This window comes from Aotus nancymaae, unplaced genomic scaffold (assembly GCF_030222135.1).
Source record: "Aotus nancymaae isolate 86718 unplaced genomic scaffold, 86718_ANA_hifiasm-v0.15.2.pri h1tg000014l, whole genome shotgun sequence".
NCBI lineage: Eukaryota > Metazoa > Chordata > Mammalia > Primates > Aotidae > Aotus > Aotus nancymaae.
This window is the reverse complement of record NW_026988425.1, coordinates 82,704,921-82,727,578: the sequence shown is the minus strand read 5'-3', so window position 1 is coordinate 82,727,578 and position 22,658 is coordinate 82,704,921. Positions and strand designations below refer to the sequence as shown.

General features: G+C 41.7%; 2 protein-coding genes across 4 annotated transcripts in view; one reads left to right on the top strand and one right to left on the bottom strand.

The window, feature by feature from the left end:
* The window catches only part of POLR3G (RNA polymerase III subunit G), a 38,787-nt gene extending 25,255 nt beyond the window's left edge, over positions 1 to 13,532 (bottom strand). For 2 of the 3 annotated variants that reach the window (XM_064376125.1, XM_012477600.3), the window contains exons 1-2: positions 13,376 to 13,532; positions 1,579 to 1,738 (exon numbers count right to left, since the gene is read on the bottom strand). In XM_064376125.1, the coding sequence (XP_064232195.1) occupies positions 1,579 to 1,695 (117 nt within the window). In that variant the 5' untranslated portion in view covers positions 1,696 to 1,738; positions 13,376 to 13,532. Of the gene's footprint in view, positions 1 to 1,578; positions 1,739 to 7,132; positions 8,431 to 13,375 lie in introns of those variants that run through there. The other variant, XM_012477599.2, reaches the window with a different exon arrangement.
* Positions 13,533 to 13,985: 453 nt separating this feature from the next.
* MBLAC2 (metallo-beta-lactamase domain containing 2) overlaps positions 13,986 to 22,658 on the top strand; it is a 25,676-nt gene continuing 17,003 nt past the window's right edge. The window contains exon 1 of the mRNA XM_012477596.2: positions 13,986 to 14,529. Within this exon, the coding sequence (XP_012333019.1) occupies positions 14,076 to 14,529 (454 nt within the window). The 5' untranslated portion in view covers positions 13,986 to 14,075. The remainder of the gene's footprint in view (positions 14,530 to 22,658) is intronic.

Below are 22,658 nucleotides of genomic sequence, written 5' to 3'. Positions count from 1 at the left end.
AAGCGGCAGTTTTCATTTAGTAAGTGGTTAACATGACTAGGATGTACTCAATATTCAACATCCATTATCTCGTTGAAAGGACTACCAATATTTCTCCGTTCACAGTGAAGAAATTGAGACATGAACAATTTGTAAGCCCATATAATGAATAAATTGCAAAGACAGAGTTTGAAGCTGCATTTCAAGTTTTAAAAATTATACACACATATACATATATACAAATATGCATTTGTATGTGTGTATATATTTACACAAATATATTCATTAACAAGTGGGTCTCTAGTGTACACAGTAAAGATATTTCTAGTTTCAGAGGATAAAGATAGGGTACATTTTCAAAATTTGATTAGGAATGTATTCATTCATGCTATAACTACTTATTGAGTACCCAACATGGTTAGACTTTAGCAGATACCATGATAAGCAAGTCAAAGTCCCTGCCTACAGAGAACTTACATTCTAGGAAAGAAACACACAACAAATTAGTAAACAAATGAGGTGATACACAATTTCACTTAGTGATAAATAACATAAAAATAAATGAAGGTTGGTAAAGGAAAAGTGACTACCAGAGCATGGAGGATGGAGGTGGAATCTACACAGGGTGCATGGCCTCTAGGGGAAGTCACATTTGAGTAGATTGGGATAAAATCAGGGAGACATCCATTTGAAGAGAAGAGATGGTTGCAGTGGGGAACCAGCAGGGGCAAAGGCCTGAGGGCACAAGGAGACCAGTGTAGCTGGGGAATGCGAAGGACAGTGGTAGGAAAAAGAGTCAGAGAGACATCAGAACAGAGAGATCAGGCAGAGCCTTTTATCCAGTAGTAAGGAATTTTAATTTTATTCCAGGTATAAAGAAATACTATGTACTAACGTCCCCAGTGTTTAGAAGTAATCTCATACATGAAAAAGAGCTTGTTTTAAAAATCACTGTAAAGTGACATTATGCCAATACCTGAGATATTTGTCTTTGCTAAATATCAAAAAGGTAAAATATCAAGAGCAAAAAGCAGAAACTCCTTGTGTGAGACAGGTAGATCCCTGGATACATTTTAAACTAAATATAAAGTGAAAACAGTACATGTTATGCAAATTATGCTTCCAGCATACTCACTAAATTTTAAAACAACACTAAACTAAGCAAAAAAGTTCAGTGGGGAAAAAAGTCAAGTGATATACGAAAGAGCAAAATTAAATTCTATAAATACAAGACGAGAAGAAAATCATTAAGTGAAGTCATGATAGAGTGGGAACTGAGAACCATTATAAAACCTAATGACTTTTTAAACTATTATTTGGACATTGGAATAGATCAATAACACCAACAGAAGTTGTAAGAATTGAAAACTAATCTTACTGGTTCACATATATTCATGGAAAGATGTATACAGTTTTGTTTTCTATATTTTAAGAAAGCAGATCATGGAAATATTTAAATCAAAGGTAAGTGAAACACACTCTCCTTTACTTTCTTATACTTGAGGATACATAATGATATATCAAGTCCTATATGAAATTTTAATATTCTCTGAAAAATAAAAAAACACACTATGAGAATTCAGCTGTTCATATACTTACAGGAAATAGTGGGGGTGGTTTCAACACTACATCAGGTAACTTTTCACCTTTGCTAAATCCAACAGCTTCAATATTAAAGGTATAAGCAGCACGTCCTCTTCCTTTATTCCCAGCCATCAGAACTAGTTATACCAGACGAGTGGGCAAATTCTGAAAGGCACTATTAATGATTAAGATTTATTGGATCACATATAAAAGGAAATCAACAGTTTAAAGCAAAAGATAAAACTGCACCCCTTAATTAGCATAGCTGATTCAAAATACTTTTGGAAAGCAAAACATGTAGAGAAATAAAAACGTGACAACTGTCTGTTGAAGTTCTCACACTCACCCACCTTTGACAGGTAAGGTGATGATGGCTTCAACTCCCTAACTTACTACTGCCCCATCCAGTCCAGGCAATTCACCCACCCCTCTGTGGTTTGGCAATAGGATCTCAGATGTAATGTACATAAAAAGTGGACACAAGAAAAGACTGGGCTGAAGAAGAGAAGAAATCTTTATTTTTTCATATCAACTTAAAAACTATCATTAGTCATATATACTTGAAAACTTTAAATGATGTATCTTAGCATATGAGTGTTAGGAAGCATCCCTGAGATCTAGTCTAATACCTTCCTTTTAGAAAAGGGAATGGGATGGCTGGGCATGGTGGCTCATGCCTATAATCCCAGCACTTTGGGAGGCTGAGGTGGGCAGATCACCTGAGGTCAGGAGTTCGAGATCAGCCTGACCAACATGGAGAAACCCCATCTCTGTTAAAAATACAAAAAAATTAGCTGGGTGTGGTGGCACATGCCTGTAATCCAAGCTACTGGGGAAGCTGAGGCAGAAGAATCGCTTAAACCCAGGAGGCGGAGGTTGCGGTGAGCTGAGATCGTGCCATTGCACTCCAGCCTGGGCAACAAGAGCAAAACTCTGTCTCAAAAAACAAACAAACAAAAAACAAGAAAAGGGAATGGGATCAATAAGACTAGAAAGAGATCTGTCCTAGGGAAAAAAAAAATCAGAGAAAAACAGCTGAAATCATTAAAAGTTATGATAAATCTGTACTCTTCAATTTTGGGGACAGTAGTGATATCACATATGCAAGTTGTTTTGAACTTTTGAATCCTCTAAGATTATACTATGAGAACTGAGCTGGCAATGTATAAACAGGGATCCCTACGCTAGAGTTCTTTCAATAGAAGTCTCCATTCAACTGCGGAGATGATTATAATGCACATTCTTTACATCTCTTTCCCCGCTGGTAATACTGAGCCTCATTTAACCCTGTGAACACAAGAGAGCAATGATATGTCCTCCAGACCACTTGGAGGAAGTCAGAGGAGTGGCTTTGGATTTGGTCCCATCAGCTCAGTCTCATTTCTGAATCTATGCACTTGCCCTCCTTTCAAAATTATGCAAGCCACAGTACTTCACACAGCTGCTCTACTCTTTACCAGAGTTTCTTGCCTGGTCATTAATGTTACCCCTGTTAGTCTGTCACATTAATGGTGAAGGAACACCTCCTAAAACCAACAAAGTGCTACTTCTTTCTATCAATTTTACTGTCTACAATTTGAATATACGCAATACTTTGGGCCAAAAGGCTGAAAACTCCCAGCTCACTTTATCACAGGGCCTACACTACAAAGTAAGCGGCCCTCAGTTCTCAACCCTGGCTGCCATTAGAATCGCTTGGGTAGCTTAAAAAACTAGAGCAATGGTTCTCAAAGAGTGCTGTCTGCAGCAGCATCACTCAGAACTTGGTAGAAATGCAAACCGTGGGCTCCACCACAGACCTAAAGAAAACAGAAACTGGATGGGCCCAGCATTGGTGTTTTAACAAGCCTTCCAGGTAATTCTTAGGCAGCTAAGTTTTGTGAATCACTGAACTGAACCAATCAATCCAGATCTCTTGGGGTGAGGATTGGGCAAGAGTCAGTTTTAGAAGCTTCCCAGGTGATTCTAATACACAGCAAATGTTAAAAGTATTCGGGAGAACTGTTTTGGTGGAAGCCTTAGCTACTGAGGAGTAGTTGAGTTAAAATACACATGTAGAATCAAGGACTTCATAGGTGTCGTCTTTGAGATTTAAAATTACACAAATTAGCCTTAGCAACCTAAAAAAGTTTGCCTTAAAGGTGAGATAACTGTAACTGCTGTAAATCTAAGTAACACTCAGGATGTGGCAGTTCAAGTTTTAATTCATTTGCAAGGAATAGCATTAACAAGGCATTTCACTTTTAGATAGCCAATTTAATTTTTAATTTTTTTTTTTTTGAGACAAAGTCTTGCTCTGTCACCCAGGCTGGAGTACAGTGGCAGGATCTTGACTCCTGCCTCAGCCTCCAAAGAAGCTGGGATTACAGGTGTGCACTGCCATGCCTGGCTTATTTTTATATGTTTTTTTAGTAGAGACAGGGTTTCACCACTTTGGCCAGGTGGGTCTCCAACTCCTGACCTCAGGTGATTGCACACCTTGGTCCCAAACTGCTAGGATTATAGGTGTGAGCCACCGCGCCCAGCCAATGACACCCTGCCAATGATGGCCAATTTTAACGTCCTTCTACGTTTAAGGCCCAGGAAGCAAATCATATATTTAACATCTTTCTGTAATGAAACACTGTTTCCTGCTTTCTGTGAATTACTCAAGTAGAATGGATGGCATTTGATTTGACATAATGGCTATGATACTAAGAACATTTTCAGATATGATTTTGTAACTGCCCAAGGGGTTCACCATGCCTACTGTCTGGACAGAGTTGATTTATCAAGACAGGGAAATTGCAATATAGAAAAATGTAATTCACACAGAGTCAGCTATGCGGGAGACTGGAGTTTTATTATTCCTTAAATCAGTCTCTCCCAAACTCAGAGATCAGAGATTTGTTTTTCTTTTTTGAGACCGAGTTTCACTCCTGTCCCCCAGGCTGGAGTGCAATGGTGCAATCTCGGGTCACGTAACCTATGCTTCCTGGGTTCAAGAGATTCTCCTGCCTTAGCCTCCCAAGTAGTTGAGATTACAGGCATGCGCCACCACGCCCAGGTAATTTTGTATTTTTAGAAAAGATGGGGCTTCTCCATGTTGGTCAGGCTGGTCTCAAATTCCCAACCTCAGGTGATCTGCCCGCCTTGGCCTCCCAAAGTGCTGGGATTACAGGAGTGAGCCAACCCGCCCGAGTCGAGATCAGAGATTTTCTAGAGATCAGAGATTTTAAGGATAATTTGGTGAGTAGGGGGCCAGTGAATCAGAAGTACAGATTGATTAGTTCAGGGATGAAATCATAGGAAGTTTCTTAGTCCTATAAAGGTAGTCTAGTCCCCAGGGAAGGAGGAGGTTTGTTTTGGGAAAATCTGTTATAGTCTTTATTTTAAACTATAAACTAAGATCCTCCCAAAGTTAGTTCAGCTTATGCCCAGGAATGAACCAGGACAGCTTAAAGGTTAGAAGCAAGATGGAGTCATAGTTAGGTTAGATCTCTTTAAGCGTCATAATTTTCTCAGTTATGATTTTTGCAAAGGTGGTTTCAATCCCTCCCTTTGGGTTTCATAGTTTTACATTATTCATTTTGTAAATGTATCCTTCAGCCCTGATATTTGAAAGTTTTCCTTCATAAGTGGTTGAACACTAAAAGTTGATTTGTCATCTTTAACGTTGCCATTTTAAACCACAATTCTATGCCTTTTTTTAAAAAACTAATACTTGCATTTACTATACTTACATTCACAAAAGTCAGTGTATATATACATTTTTTTTTTGAGATGGAGTCTTGCTTTGTCACCCAGGCTGGAGTACAGTGGCACGATCTCGACTCACTGCAACCTCTGCCTCCTGGGTTCAAGCGATTCTCCTGCCTCAGCCTTCTGAGTAGCTGGGATTTCAGGTGTGTGCTACCACGTCCAGCTAATTTTTTTGTATTTTTAGTAGAGACAGGGTTTCACCATGTTGGCCAGGCTGGTCTCAAACGTCTGACCTTGTGATCCGCCTGCCTCAGCTTCCCAAAGTGCTGTGATTACACACATGAGCCACTCTGCCCAGCCTAAAAAGTCAGTATATTAAATCCCAATATACTCACTACTCAGCTTCAAAATTGTCAGTATATGACTAATCATACTTTAACTATACTTTTTCTACTCCCATGCTTTAGATTATTTTAAACTCTTCAGTATGTACCTTCTGAGAGTTAAGGACTTTAAAAAAAATCACAGTAACATTGCATCTAAAATTTTAACAGTAGCTCTATACCATCATCTTATATAGAATTAATACATTTCTTCAGTTATCACATAAATGTTTTTATAGTTAATTTGTTCAAATCAAGATATAAAAAATACATGACATTTAACTTTCTTTTAAACTATAATAGTTTCCCCATTTTTTTTTTTTTTTGTCTAAGAAACTAGGTCAGTGCTCTGTACAATGCTTTCTAAACTTTAGGTACAAGAGAATTACCTAGGAATCTTGTTATAATGCAATTTTGAAACAGTTGGCCACAGACACGGCCTGAGAATCTGCATTTTTATCCAAGGTCTCAGGAGACATCAACACTGCTGGTTTGTAAACCATACTTTGAAAGTAGCAAAGCTATACAATTTCCCATATTTTGGATTTGACTGATTTATACCTGAGATGTGGTTTAACATATTCCTCTATTCATTGTGTTTATTTCCAATAAACAGGTAAACTAGAGGCCTAGATTTGGGTTTGATCTTTTTTTTTTTCAAGACTACTTAAAAGGGATACTCTGTCTTTCCTTCTGCATCACATCAAGATGAACATAAAGTCTCCCTCTTAGTATTGATTAGGTTGGTCATGGGTTCAGGTGTTGGTCTATTTCTTTTTTTTTTTTTTTTTGAGGCGGAGTTTCGCTCTTGTTACCCAGGCTGGAGTGCAATGGCGCGATCTCGGCTCACCACAACCTCCGCCTCCTGGGTTCAGGCAATTCTCCTGCCTCAGCTTCCTGAGTAGCTGGGATTACAGGCACGCGCCACCATGCCCAGCTAATTTTTTGTATTAGTAGAGACGAGGTTTCACCATGTCACCAGGATGGTCTCGATCTCTTGACCTCGTGATCCACCCGCCTTGGCCTCCCAAAGTGCTGGGATTACAGGCTTGAGCCACCCATTAAGTATAAAGTATCCATCAGTTTTCACCTCATGAGTTTAGCAGTCACTGATGATCACTACCTAGCATTTTTCCATTATGAATTGCAAAACTGGAATTCTACCAGGGATCAATTTCCCTTATCTATTATTTAATTACCTTGAAATAAAATTCATACAGGAACTGTATTTGTTTTAATAGCCAAGCTTATTCCATCTGTCCACACTAAAAATGTAGAAAAAATCCAAATGGACTTCTTTAAATTGCTAAGTCACTAACACATATACTGAGCCTAGAGAAAGCATGTCTCCCAAGTATGAAAACTGCTGAGCACAAGGGGTCACACCTTTCACTCTAAGAAACTTGCAAGAGCCCACCAGGCCTACTCAAAACTATTGGGCTGCACTCCAGTCCAGGATTTGCCACTACTTAAAAAGATTTTTAAAAATTCCAGGTAAAGTTTACCAGACTTTCCCGATCATGAGGATTAACTGGAGGACCTGCTAAACACAGAGTTCCAGCCATTCTTCAAGCCCTCAAACCAGCTATACCAGAATCTTTGGAGGTGGGCCCTGGAAAAGTTTGGAAAACTTACCCTAAAAAAAAAAGGAGACCAGTTAGCATTGCTTCATAGAATAGCTCTTGAAAAATAACAAACTCTATTGACTCTAAATTTCCATTTTTATCAAGCAATCTTTGGGCATATGAATTACTTTCATTAGTGAATGTACCACCCTTGCCAGAAAAACTTCCGAGCTTTTGACACATTTAATAATTATGTGGCATTCCAGCCTACAAACCCTTCTTTTTTAGTTTTCATGAATCCATCCCCCTGTACACAGAGGAGCTGGTAAATTCACTTTCTTCTGCAGAGCTCAGATAGAATCCCCTGGATCCTGGTAAATATATCGTGAAAGAAACAGCCTACAAGTGAGACTGCAGTTGAGTCAACCACTACCTTATTTCTTTTTCACTATGCCAAACTCTTGAATAAAGGATTTTTACTGCTTTCTATATTTCCTCATTCTCCAAATCTTTCTCTACTTCATATGGCCCAATTTCATTAAGTCATTCATTCAACCAATACTGAGCATTCCAGACACTGTGCTAGGAGTCAGAGAGCACTGGTCAATCATCTTTCTTCTCAATGTCACTTTCTTTGCAATTTCTATACCATAATCCAGTTCAGTCCTTTTTCACCTCACTTCTGATTAACTTCAAACTTTGTGGTATCCCTTGTTCTTCCTGTTTAATTTATTGATCCACATTACTCATCCTAAAGCACAGTTTTGATTATGCTATTCTCCTCATCTTCCCTCTTGGCTAATTGAATTAAATCCAAGCTCCCTATTTACTCAGAGCCCTTTTAAGATGGTTGCACCCTATCCTCCTGACTCACTAGTCTATAATCATGTCTTGACACAACCTCTCTTTCCAATGCAACTTACTCCCTCTGCCTCCCTAACTTGCTACATCCTTCTCTCGGTAAAAGCCAGTTTAAGTCTGTCAGCAACCACAACAGTCACTTCATCTCACTGCTCTTGGAAAGATCCCCTGTTAAAATACATAGATTTTTTAAAAAAATTCAGGCAATACAGTTGCCACACTCATCAATTTTTAAAGAAATAGAGAGAATACCCCTTTTGGGAAATGGGACTTTTCCAAAAAGAAGATGCTTCATCTATATTTTTTGTTTGTTGGTTCTTCCTCCTCCTCCCACCCCACCATGCAGTCTCACTGTGTCGCCCAGGCTGGAGTGCACTGGCGAGATCTCAGCTCACTGCAACCTTCGGCTCACTGCAACCTCCGCCTCCAGGGTTCAAGCAATTCTCCTGCCTCAGCCTCCAGAGTAGCTGGGATTAGAGGTACCCACCACCAAGCCTGGATAATTTTTACATTTTTAGTAGAAATGGGGTTTCACCAGGCTGGTCTCGAACTCCTGATCTTAGGTGATATGCCCGACTCAGCCTCCCAAAGTGCTGGGATTACAGGCATGAGCCATGGTGCCCAGCTGTTTGTTGGTTCTTTGACTATGTTAAGTAGAGATTTTATCCCCCCTAATGTCTAGCATAGTGCTTCCTATATAGCAATAGCTTCACAATTAATGTCAAGCTTACCCTATTTATTTATTTATGCACTGTGATTTGATGAGCAAATCTTCCTACAGAAGTACCATTCAGTTAGCTCATTATTAAGGCTTCCCCCACCTTCTTTGAGCGGGACCCAGGTGCACATTGGAATCACTGGGAGAGGTTTCAAAGAAAAGAAAACCCAGGCTTCACCCCAGAACAATAAAATCATAAGTTCTGCAGGTACCATTTAAGCATCAGGACTTTTTAAAGCATTCCAGGAGATTACAATGTGCAACCCAAATTAAGAACGACTGCATTTTTATTAGAGACAGGGTTTCATCACGTTGGCCAGGATGGTCTCAATCTCTTGACCCCGTGATCCACCCGCCCCAGCGTCCCAAAGTGCTGGGATTAAAGGCTTAGCTGGGCATGGTGGCGGGCGGGCGCCTGTAGTCCCTGCTACTCCGGAGGCTGAGGCAGGAGAATCGCTTGAACACGGAAGGCGGAAGTTGCAGTGAGCAGAGATCGAACCACTGCACTCCAGCCTGGAGACGGCGAGACTCCATCTCAAAAAAAAAAAAAAAGAACTATGGCAGATTAAACCAATTTCACAGAAGAGGAAAGTGAGGCCCTAAGCAGTTACTTGATTACCTAATTACATAAAGCTAATTTCTAAGAAAGGCAGGGCTGCTTTAAGGCCTCAGAAAACCTGTCCACTGTTCTTTCATTTACATTAAACTTCAGGAAGCATAAGTCTAGGCTAGTTAGGAGACTTTTTTTTAACCCCAGGGAGGTCTTTATTCAGTGAAGTGATTAATAACTGCAAAACAGACTCAATTAAAAATGTAAAGTCAGCAGCATTGTCTCTTCCATTTCAGGATGTCTCCTGAAAATTCCTACTCATAATTGTTCCGAGAGGTTTGAAAATGGGGATAGTTTAAGCATCCAAGAGCTGAAATACAAAAGCCCATTTTAATCAACAACAAAAACAATCTCCTAGCAGACCCTGAGCTAATCATTGAAATTCCTCCTAGTTCTAACATTTTATGAGTTATGATGTAACTTAAATGTCTTGTCCACCATGTCTTAGTTCCTTCTACACATTGAGGCAGGAAAACAGGGTCTAGAGGCAGGGTCTGAGGGACTCTTCCTGGGTCCACAAGGGGCGGGGTTTCAAAAGCAGGAGTTTCCCGGCTCCACCCCTCCATCAGAGTAAAGTTCTTTGTCTAGGTTTCCCACCCGTGGGCTAGGTGGAAAAATCCAGGTGGGTTTCTTTGTTCAAAAGGCCCACCAAAGGCTCTGGGAGGAGGGGGCTCTGTTGTGGACCAAGCAGCCAATCCGGTATCAGAGTCAAAGATCAATCACTCCAGAGGACGTTTGAAAGAACTCCTCTCATTGGATCGAACAAGAATGAGAGGGGAGTAACTCCAGTGTTAAAACTCCGCTACTCCTCACCTATATGAATATCCTTCTCCAGACTCCCCTCCCACAACAGGTGGGCGCGCTCTCTCTCTTTCTCTGCCTAATAAATCCCTTTTCTGCAAAATTCTTTGGGTATACGATATTTATTCTAACAGTAAGCTCACGACGGCTCCGGGGGCCCCTTTTTCCATTCTTCAGGGTAAGAGAGGCCAAGGACCTTATCGGAGAGGAGGGAGCTGAGTATGCAGCCCCGCCCCGTTACAGGACCATAAGGCCAGTTCACACTTCACCTATGACAGGAAATATCCTCTCCATAGGGAATACGCCAAGTAAATGACTTTGTAACTTTATTTCCCCCTCTTTATTTACATAGGGCATATATCAAGTAACCAGTGGAAACCCCTAGAGGGTATTTAAACCCCCACAAATTCTGTAAGGGGGCCCTTGAGCCCATATGCTCCACCCACTCCCTCACTGGAGTGTACTTTCATTTCCAGTAAACATCTGCTTTTGTTGCTTCATTCTTTCTTTGCTTTGTGGGTTTTGTCCAATTCTTTGCTAAAGATGCCAAGAACCCTTCCACCAGTAACAACATCAGCTCCATGAATAAATGCACAAACAAACAGAGGCAGACATAGAAGCTAGAGGTAGTGAAAGTCAGGTCACAGTGTTATTCCTGATGCATGACCCCTAAATTGCTACAATCAGGATAGGTATCCTGACCTGTCTACTTCCAACCCCTCATCTAATGTAGAGGGTTAGTTACCAACTCTGTTCTCTCTCCCATGTTCCCTTTCCTCCACCTCTGCTTCAGTTCAAACCCTCTCATCTCTCACCTGAACTCTACAACATAACAAATAAACTTCCTGTGTCCAGACTCTCCCTTTCAATCCACTCTGCAGTCTAGAGTATCTTTCTAGAATACAATTATTGGCATGTGACTTAGCATAAAAGAGCTTTGGAATCTCTGCCTCTCACCACATGCATCCCATGCTGTGGCCACATCAACCATTGCATGCCTGGAGTGCCCTTCCTGCCACATTCACCTAAGTCCCAGCTTTTTTTAAGATGCCATGCAAATGTCACTTTCTCCATGACAATCTCTTCCACCCTGCAAGGAGGTAGGCCCCTCCCTTCTCTCTGTTTCCCAAGTACTACACTGCTTTTAAGCCCTTTTTACAATCATGTTTTAACTATCAGCTCTTATCTGTCTCCCCAGGGAGGCTCTTCAATCCAATCAAGTATTTATTAAGCACCCTCAGCATCAAGCTGCCCTCCATGAATTGGGAATACAGCAGTGAGCAAAACAAAATCTCTCCTCCCATGGAGCTCATAGTCTAGGGTAAGAAATTGACAAAATATATTTTATAGGAAATGTCAGGAAGTGATAAGAAGAAAAATAAAGACAGGAAACATGGATACTATTGTAAAGAGGATGGCTGAAGGAGTCCTCTCTCATTCGGTGATATCTGAACACAAGCCTGACAAAAGTAAGGCAAAGAGCCATGGAGAGAATTAGAAAAGGATATCCAGGGAGATGTGTGATAGAGGCAGAGGGACCTGGAAGTGTGAAGGTCTCCTTGGAAACTTATTCACCTTTTTATGTCCCCATTGCTAACCAAAGCCTGGCAAAAGTCCAATCATTATTGGGTATATTATTGCTGAGCTCATGGCCTGGTAGAGATATCACTCCTTTTCACCACTAGTGGTTCTCTTCTGCCTAGAGAAAAAGTACCCAAACTACAAAGAGCCCTATTACTCTGCTGAGAATGCCCTAAAAGTAGTCTTTTAAGGCCAGTTCAAATGCCTCTCCTCAAGAATCCCTTCCATCTGTATTCTTATTGAATCTAGTTTTTACTTCCTCTGTGGCACATACCCTGTAATGCTTTATCTTTCAAGTAATTGTGTACAGACATTATCTTCCTTCAAACTCCTGAGAATCCAGATTATGACCTTTTTACACAATTTTATTCATGAATTATCTAGCTTAGGCACTTGTGCATAAGGATATCCCCCAACTGAATAACCGAATAATCACTAACAAGATTAGCAAAATATTTAGAAAAGCTGCATGCCCACCAAAGACTTTAGGAGGGTAGGGAAGGAGAGTACGCCTCTCCTTCCATGAAGGCTTACTAGTAGTTGTCACAGTAAAGGTTTTCATAATCCTTTTCTAATGCTGTCTCATGAGTCTCTTTACCATTTTTTCTAAGTAGGGAGGTTAGTCAAGTTCTCAAGGGAATTTCTGAAGCCTAAATAGATGCTTCAGGCCAGTGTAGTGGCTCACGCCTGTAATCCCAGCACTTTGGGAGGCTGAGGCGGGCGGATCACTTGAGGTCAGGAGTTCAAGACGGGCCTGGCCAACAGAGTGAAACCCCGTTCCTACTAAAAATACAAGATTAGCCGGATGCAGTGGCAGGCGCGTGTAATCTCAGCTACTCGGGAGGCTGAGGCAAGAGAATCGCTTGAACCCAGGAGGCGGACGTTCCACTGCACTCCAGCCTGGGCGACAGAGTGAGACTGTCTCACCAAAAAACAAAAAAACAAAACCTAAATAGATGCTTCAATAGCTGGTAAGTGTGGGGAATGGAGACAGTGACCTGATGTTAACAGTGCGGGTGATTTACGTGGCTGGCGGGGCCACACCCAGTCATTATTCACTTTTCCCGTCCTCACCAGGTTCTCCCTCTTTCCTTAGTTGAGCTTTTCTACCAACTTTCTTTACTCTCCTCCAAGGGCAGACTAACCAAAAAAAAAAAAAAAAAAAGAGGGTGGATACAGAATGTTAATTTTTAGAAGAAAAGACAAATCATATTAACAGCTCCCATCCCTACGATATAAAGTGCCAACAGTTACGAAAATAGATGCTGAATAGTCGGTCCTCAGCTTCAATCTGCGGCAATGACTAGTGCCTAAACAAATCATAAAGTCACCGGATTCTGAAAATCACCAACTGTAAGTAAGCGAATACCCTTCCAACTCACTGCAAACAGTCCCAGAAGTGGAGACTAAGTAAAATCTGGAAATTCGACTTAAAAAGATTCTGAAGGGAGCAGGACCAGGGGAGGTACCAGGCCATCTCCAAACGCTCCTCAACCCAGAGGCGCTTTAATAAATCTCTACCCTCTACTTCCCCCTACCTTCTCCACGTGTCCCTTTAACTCTCCTCTACCCTCACCATCCCTCCCAAGTCTTCGATTGCTTCCTTGGTTACCTGCTCCCTAAGTCTTGAAGCGTGGGCAAAACTCTGCGGTCGAAGTGCCGGCCGGCAAGGAAGGGGTGCTGGCAGAGGACGCCGGCCCTCCAGTGCCGCCGGTTCCACCTCGGGAAAAGCGCGTACCGCCCTCCATGCGGTCCCAGAACTGCAGGGTGAGCTCTACCAACTAGCCCCGCCCACTCCCCAGGCAGGCCCCACCCCCTCGGCACAGAGCTTTTTTGCCCTTGGCAGGCGCCGTAGTCGCCGTACAACCCGTTAGGCCCCACACTTTCCGCGCCAGCTGGGAGTGCGGTCCTAGCGTTTCCCATCCTCGCTCCGGGTCTCTGCTGTCACACGCCTGGGGTGGGGAAACAGTCGCCTCCTGAGTCTCCATTCTGTTGCAGTGGCCCCTGCGTTAAAGCTCCCTCGAGCTGTGGCTGTAGAGGCTGTGGTAGCTCTTGTGCCTCCGTGCAGGTGGCGCAGCCTCTGCTGGCTGCCGACCTGGCGGGAGGGGGCGGGAGCGCACGCTCCAGGCAGCGTCGGTCTGCGTCCTTCCTCCTCCTATTCCTACCCCCGCATTCCCCGCCCCCGCCTCGCTCTGCGCCTCCTCTCTGGCTGCAGCAGACCACTCCACACAACCGCAGCGCCTGGTGTCTGAACAGCCTGTGGGAGGCACGCACGCCTACACTCACCCTGCCTGGCTGCACCCCTGCCCACCATGTCGGCTCTCGAGTGGTACGCCCACAAGTCTCTAGGCGATGGTATCTTCTGGATTCAAGAACGCTTCTATGAGTCGGGCAACCGCGCCAACATCTGGCTGGTGCGCGGCTCCGAGCAGGACGTGGTGATTGATACAGGCCTGGGGCTGCGCAGCCTCCCGGAGTACCTATACTCCTCCGGCCTCTTGCAGGACCGCGGGGCCAAAGAGGACGCGGCGCACCGGCCGCTGCTTGCCGTGGCCACCCACGTGCACTTCGACCACTCCGGCGGCCTCTACCAGTTCGACCGGGTGGCTGTGCACCATGCCGAGGCCGAGGCTCTGGCTCGCGGGGACAACTTTGAGACTGTGACCTGGCTCTCCGATAGTGAGGTGGTGCGGGCGCCCAGCCCCGGCTGGAGGGCCAGACAGTTCCGGGTACAGGCGGTGCAGCCCAGCCTCATCCTGCAGGATGGTAATGGGCCCCCACGGGCGCGCGCTCTCGTTAAGGGAGGGTGTTGGGAAGAGACTGTCCGAGTGCCGCATGTTGCAGACCTGTGTGGCCATAAAAGGGATTTATTTTGGCACCTCCTAGAATCACTTCTGTTTCACCCTTCCCTTAGTAAAAACCCACTTGACCAGAGCCAAGGCCATCACAGCCTTCCCTGCCAGAGATCAGCTCTGGCACCGTGTAGCGATTCTGAGTACTCCTTTGAAAGGCGGCACCACCCCCTCCCTAGCCAGTTTCCTGCGTCGGCAATGGTAGTAACACTGCAGAGACTTGTGACTGACTAGGGATTTCCCATTCTTTCCCTAAGCACCTGCCGGACATTTCCAGGCGCTTACGTAGTGAGTAGACTTTTAAGAATGACACCTCACGGAGAGTATGTGTCATGATCTGTGATTTTGAGAACTGCAGACTTCATCAGCTTGGTCACCACCGGGCATGGGCAGTTTCCACCTGTAGCCTTAGAAAGTCATCAGACCAGTGATTCCAATCCGCTATTGGAAACCTTTCAGATAGGTTTGTGTTCTTGATGTTGCCTCACGAGAGAAAATGCTTAATAGTAATCATAAACGTAGAATATGTCTGTCTTGCTTTATGACAGATATTTGGTCTGGTTGAAAGCAAAGCCTGAGAAAGATTAATAAGGAGGTAATTTTCGGTGGAGGTAAATTATGTGGACTAATGCATAGGTAGCCGTGGTCCTGTTTGGCTGTGTGAAAGACAGGTATGGAATCAGAGAAATTCATGAAGTCGAAATAAATAGATTAGGGCCTCAGTCCGTTCTCCCTACGCAGGCACTTAAATAATTGAGCTAATTTGCTATAACAGCAGTATTTGTTATATTAATTTTCTATTTTCTTTTTAGAATACTTTTGATTTCATTTTATCCTCACAACACATTTAAAGTGAGGCCACTGACTCCCCAGTTAAATGGCTTGCCTGAACCAGATCATGATAAAAGCTGGGATATGAATCCAGGTACAATAGATCAAAGCATGCAGAACATACATAAATCCTACCTCATAAATATATGATGATAATTCTATGTAGAATGTGAAAGGCCCCTTTCCTTTAGCGTGAGACCATTTTAATTGCCAATTTGGTTTATTAAAACGTGCCTCTCTGTAAGGTAGAAAAATCCAGTTGCTACAGTATAATGAGGCTCACTTTATGACCAAACAATATGGCAAATAATGAAATATTTTACAAAAATACATTTATTTCACATATGAGATCTTACTCATTTGAGATATTTTTAAAATTCCAATATTATATTGCACTATTTATCAGTGCTAAAAAAATTGCAAGATTCTGTACCTCACCCCCCCACCCAACAAAAGTCTTCATTAAAGTTTTAAATCTAAATTTAAAAAAAACTGGTTTAGATGGGAGTCTTACATTATCTGACAATATGAGATGAAAGTACATGTACATTAAATTTTAATTTACATTAAAGTTACACCTAATTACTGTATTTCTTGATAAAAATGGATACTTTCAGAGGTAAGATTGCCATACCGTTGATGGGTATCCAGACTAAATTCTGATACCCAGACCAAAAATGTTTACATTAGTATTAAAATACATTTAAATTGTTTAAAAGAATAAATTGCTTTTGATATTTACTTTTGATTCTGTGTCAACAATGGGAGATAAAAGGTTAAAGAATGATGGGGATTTATTTATAGATGAGGAAAGAATCAATGCAGGCCTGAGTATCATGTGTGAGATCACATAGCCCATCTGGGAAAGAGCTGGGACTAGAACTCAGAGTTCCAGTTGTTGGTAGAATCCTAACATTTTTGGAGCTGAAAGGGGCCTGCAAACCACTTGTGTGGTGCTTTAAGCCTTTAAAGGGGTGAAAACAAAGCTTAATGTTTACCAGACACTTTGAAGGTGATAGTACTGGGTTATCAAAGCTGTTTGCATTAGGAGCTGGACGCCCCACCCTCTCATGTAATGTCTGATTTCCTCTCTTCTCAAGACTATTAATTTCCTGTATCTTCTGAAAGATGTGGCCTGCTAACTTGCTGTTAACATAATCCATATGGCTTGGAGGATACATGAAGTATTTGTATTAAAAAATTTGTATACAGTTACACACATAAACAGCATAAAGTCTTCATTGTTTTGGTAGAATGCATGGAGCTGAAGTCATTTATTACATTTCCTTTAATGAATTGATGATCACTTGTCATGGAGAAGCCTAAATCTGTGCACCGTATCTCTAACCCAAAAGCCAACTTGTAAATGAGGGACAGGGAGAAAATAGCCATATCATCCAGTGCATTATCCTTGATGGAAAAACAACTCGCCCTACTAATAGTGAAATGGTTGTCTTTCTCTAAGATAACAGTAGACCTTAGATTGGCATAGCACATACCTGAGTGACATCATTTTGCCCATTTTTCAATATAGTCAAGTAATACGAAGTTCTGGCATTGTGATCCCTGTTACATACGTGTTTAAACCATATGCACAGTGTCACCAAGATATTGTCTCATAGGAATGGTTTCAGGTGGACTTAAGTTATTTGTGGAAGTTAAAACAGGTTGTAGGAAAGTGGCGGATTGAACAGACATATCTAATTTGGCTCCCTCCCAAAGCACCATTAATGTACTGTAAAGGAACCGCAATTTAAGTTTTAATCCCCGTTGGCTGGGGGAACTGTTTTGGATGCTACAAAGAAGATGTGGTGACTAAGTTAGCAGTTTTATACTATGCCAGCAATGGGAAATTAAGAGCCAATTCAGTTTGCACCGGAGCAACCTTAAAAAACACAGGAATTAGCAATAGGCAGTACCTCAGTGGTGGCAAAGAAGAATAAGTAGAATTTCTTGAAAACCTTTTAAGAAGCTCTTTAAAACTCTAGTGAATGCCCTCCCTCTCCCATCCAATTAGTTTATTCTCTGGGGATAGTAAAACAAAGGGGTTTGTTGATTGAAGGATGCCAAATTATTATTGAGCTTAAGGGTTCAGTATGGAAAACAGGAGAGAGAGTGTGTGAGAGTGTGTGTGTGTGTGTGTGTGTGTGTGTGTGTCTGTGTCTGTGTCTGTCCTACTACTTTCCCAGAAGGATGAGAACCAGGCCTTTCCCACCCAGGTAGGAAATTAGAAAAATGTTATCTAGGGAATCTGCCTCCTAGAGGAAAGACTAAGATACCAATGTAGAGGAATCCCCAAGAAATCCTGGCCTCTTTCTCTACTGTGAAGCCTCGGTCACCAGGCCCCATGCATGTGCTGCAAGCAGCCTTTTTGTCCCCTGTTCTTTTTTAAAATTGATACCTAATAGCTGTACTTAGATATTCTGATAAATACATAAAATGTAATGATCAAATCAGGGTATTTAGCATATCCATCACCTCAAACATTTATCAATTCTTTGTGTTGGATACATTCCAAATCTTCTAGCTATTTTGAAATAGTAATTCCTTGTTAGCACTAGTCTATCAAACACTGGAACTTATGTATTTTATTTAACTGTATTTTTGTACCTATTAACCAACCTCTTTATTCCCTTTTCCCCCCTTCCCTTTCCAGCCTCTGGTAACCACCATACTAGCCCTTCCTCCCACATATGAGTGAAAACATGAGATATTTGTCATTCTGTACCTGGCTTATTTCACTTAACGTAATGCCCTCCAGATCCATCCATGTTGTTGCATATGACAAGATTTCATTATTTTTTATGGGTGAATAATTACACTGTGTATATCGTCCCACATTTTCTTTATCCATTTATTTGTTGCTGGACACTTAGGTTGATTCCACATCTTGGCTATTGTGAATATTGCTGCAATAAATATAGGAATGCTTTAGTATTCTGATTTCCTTTTGAGGGAATCTGTTCTCTTTCTGGATCCATGAAGGGGCGTAGTTTTTAGGGCAAGAATTTCCCAGCGCCATGCCCCCCTCCCATCACTCTCCATCTGGGAGATTTAATGGTTTATGTTTGAATTTTGCGGGCTTGGGAAGAAACTAAAAGTCAGTCACTCCAGCGGAAGTTCTAAGGAACTCCTTTCATTGGCCCAGGGTCTTGGAGAAGGTGGGGGTTCCTCCTAGGATAAAAGTCCATGTCCACACACCTGGCCGGATTTCCCCTCTGGAATTCCCTTCCACACTCTTTGTGGAAGTCTTTCTCTTCTTCTCCTTTTCTTCTTTTTTCTCCACCTAAATAAAATCATCTTTCTGCAACACTTCCTGGGTCCAATATTTACTTTTACGAGCGTATGGTGCACCAGCAGGGTCCCATCGCTTATTCTTAAGAAATCAGGGCCGGGCGCGGTGGCTCAAGCCTGTAATCCCAGCACTTTGGGAGGCCGAGGCGGGTGGATCACGAGGTCAAGAGATCGAGACCATCCTGGTCAACATGGTGAAACCCCGTCTCTACTAATACAAAAAATTAGCTGGGCACGGTGGCGCGTGCCTGTAATCCCAGCTACTCAGGAGGCTGAGGCAGGAGAATTGCCTGAACCCAGGAGGCGGAGATTGCGGTGAGCCGAGATCGCGCCATTGCGCTCCAGCCTGGGTATCAAGAGCGAAACTCCGTCTCAAAAAAAAAAAAAAAAAAAAAAAAAAGAAATCAGACACCAAGAACCCACAGCATTCTCTTGGGGGAGCTGTGCCTCATCAGCACCCAAGAAAAATCCCAGTTAGGCTTTCTTTTGGATGTATATACCCAGCAGTGGGATTGCTGGGTCCTTTGGTGGTTCTGTTTTCAGTTCATTGAGGAACCTCCATACTACTTTCCGTAGTTGCTGTACTAATTGACATCCCCGCTAACAGTATTCCCTTTTCTCCACATCCTTGTCAGCATTTGTCTTTTTGACGATAGCCATTTTTATTCATACCCCCCACAACTCTTAAATAGGTAACCAAGCATGAAAAATCTGAAGAAATCCTCTAACATGAGATCAAATATTAAAACAAACAGCATAAAGTAATTTGAGAGTGGGAGACTATCATCAATATCATCAGGGGGATAAGACAAGTTATTGCCTTCAAGATATCCAAGAGTCAATAAGGATGCTTTAACAATAAGTAGCAGAACAAATTCACCAAAAAAAAGCTCATGGAATTTAAAACCTCAGAAATTACATAATAGCGGGTCTGGAAGATAAAGTTGAAAAACTAAAGAGCAGTAAGGGAAAATGGAAACTAGGAGAGAAAAAGACTAAAGTAAGTAGGAGAACCAGTTGGAAAATCCAGTCTTGGACTAATAGATTCAGAGATAGGACAGAGAAGGTAAAAGAAATGATAGGGTGCAGTGGCTCATGTCTGTAATCCCATCATTTTGGGAGGCCAAGGAGGGTGGATCACCTGAGGTCGGGCGTTCCAAGACCAGCCTGGCCAACATGGTGAAACCCCATCTCTACCAGAAATAGAAAAATTAGCTGGGTGTGGTGGCGCACACCTGTAATCCCAGCTACTCGGGAGGCTGAGGCAGGAGAAAAGCTTGAACCCGGGAGAGGAGGTTGCAGTGAGTCAAGATCGTGCCACTGTCCTCCAGCCTGGGCAACAGAGCTAGACTCTGTCTCAAAAAAAATAAAAATAAAAATAGTAGAGGTAGAGGTAATCCAATAATAAATCACACAATTAAAGAATATAAATTTCCAGATTGAAAGGGCCCACCGAATTCACAGGACAATAGATGAAGACACATCCAAGCCAAAGCATGTTACTGTAAAATTTCAGAACACTGAGATTAAGGAAGATTTTACAAGCTTCAAGAAATTCAAACAAAAGAGTCATGTACTCAGAATGGTTTTGGAGCTAGCAAGGAAGAAATGTTGCCTTCCAATTTGAATGAAAATGATTTCCAATCAAGAATTCGATATCCCACTATTAATTAAGTTTTCAAGAAATTATTTCCCACATACTGTTACTTAGAAAGCTACTAGGATATGCCCCTTCAAAATAAGGGAATGAACCAAGAAAGAAGTAATATAGTAAAAAGGAAATCTAATTCAAAAGAAAGCCTCAGGAAGATGCAACAGATAACACTAACAATGATAGTACCTCAGGCTTAGAGGGTCCAGATTGGAGCAGTTGAATCAATTCTTTTTCAGGGAGATGTGATGGTATGTAGAGAGTGGGGAGTAAAGAGAACTAAAAATTCTATTTCACAGTGGAAGCCAATGAATAATATAAAATTTTAAAACCAAGAAATAATACATGCATGAAATCAGTAGAATATACCCACTGGTAAACATGAAATATAAATCCATATTTAATTTATATGGAATATAAATCCATATCCATATTTACAAGTTGGGTATATTCTATATATAAAGAATATAAATTTTTATTTTTCTTCTTACCTCTACTATATCTGGTAGAGGTAAGAAGAGGAACAAAATGGCTGATGAAGAAATGGTTGAGGTTGTTAAAAGTGGTTGCATCATAGAAGCAAGATTGGAGATAGAGCAAAAATGGGGCAAATAATTTTTTTCTTTCATTAGAAGCCCCTTCAAAGTGTTTTATTTGAAATATGCACATCTATATTTTTGTGTATAAACTGAAATTTTAAAAGATGGAGGATACCAAGTTGGAAAAGGGCATAAGAGAAGTCTAAAGTGGCTGGAATCTGAATAATAAAATCAGGGTGAAGTTGGAAGGATTTTGTGTATGTCTGCGCTTGTATGTTCATGATACACTTCATAGGCGTATCTAGTTCTTGTAAGAGAAATACTCGGGAAATTCTATATGTAAGCATTATCAGCATATTGAAAGCATTTTTATAGTAACAGGATAATGGCAGAACTAACGATACTCAGCAACTATGGCCTTATTAGTTGCTTACAGCTGTTACCCATTTTGATGGGTGGGTACTTACATTTTATCTGTTGCTAAATATTTTAATATCACCTGGATATAATGAAAGATCAAAAAGATTCTGTCCCTGAATTGGTAATTCTCTACACCTTTTTAGGATCAATCTTCTGTTATATTCAGCCTTTCTCTACATTTATTAAACAGTTGGTCTCCAATAGTTCTATTACTAAGTCAACTTAGCAATAATTTCTTTGCCTGAATCATACAGTAAGTGGCAGTGGTTTGTATTCCCTAGAGACACCTTAAATCTGTACTAATTATCCTATAAAGGAATTCTGGTCCCTTATGTCTGGAATGTGAAGAAATCTCGGAGTGTCTGAAACCATCTTAATGTCACTACTGGGATTCAAGACAAGACCAAATAGGCAGATGAAGCAGCAAATGAGGCTCTGTCCTGACAGATTTCAGCTACCCAGGACAGATGCCAGCTGGCTTCTTGCCCTTGTGTGCTGGGAGTACCAACAGGACAAAAATTCTTTCAGAGAATTTAGCCCTATGGTTATACAGTGCTTGGCCATCATCCATTAGAAGAGTCATTTAGGGATAATGACAGTGGTTCTAGAACTTTGATATGCAAGAGCTTGTTAAAAATAGCAAGTTCTAGGCTTTAACACCTAAGTTTGGATGCTGTAGGACTTGTGTGTGACAAAGGAATCCTTATTTTTAACCGTCGCCAGGTGATTCTGATGCAGAGGTTCTGCATACTATAATTTGAGAGATATGATATGATTTTATGGAATTACATAGTGTAGCACTGTATAGTGCAATTATGGCTATGCAGTGTTTCACTTCATCCTTCTTCACGTGTTGTCATAACTGAATAGGCAATGCTACCTGAGCAATAGTTCTCAAAGCATGGTCCTGCACTAGCAGCCTTAGTATTGCCTGTGAACTTGTTTGTTAGAAACGTAGATTCTTGGGCACTAGTGTATCAGTGCAGATCTATCAGTGCAGCAGTTGGGGGTGGGGCCCAGCAGTCTATGTTTTAACAAGCACTACAGGGAATTCTGATATACACCAAAGTTTGAAAACTGCTAGTGTAGTTCCTTGCTTCCCAAAGTTGTGTGAAAATGAAAATCACCTTGATTCCTTATTCAGCATACAGATTTCAGACTCTTCCCTAAATGCTAATTCAGAAACTTCGGAGTGGGTCTAAGAACTTATGTGTTTAACATGTATTGCAGGTGATTCTTATTGTTGCCAGCAGTGAATCCATACGGGTCTGCAACAACCTCACTTCTTGCCTTCTCAGAAGAAGGAAT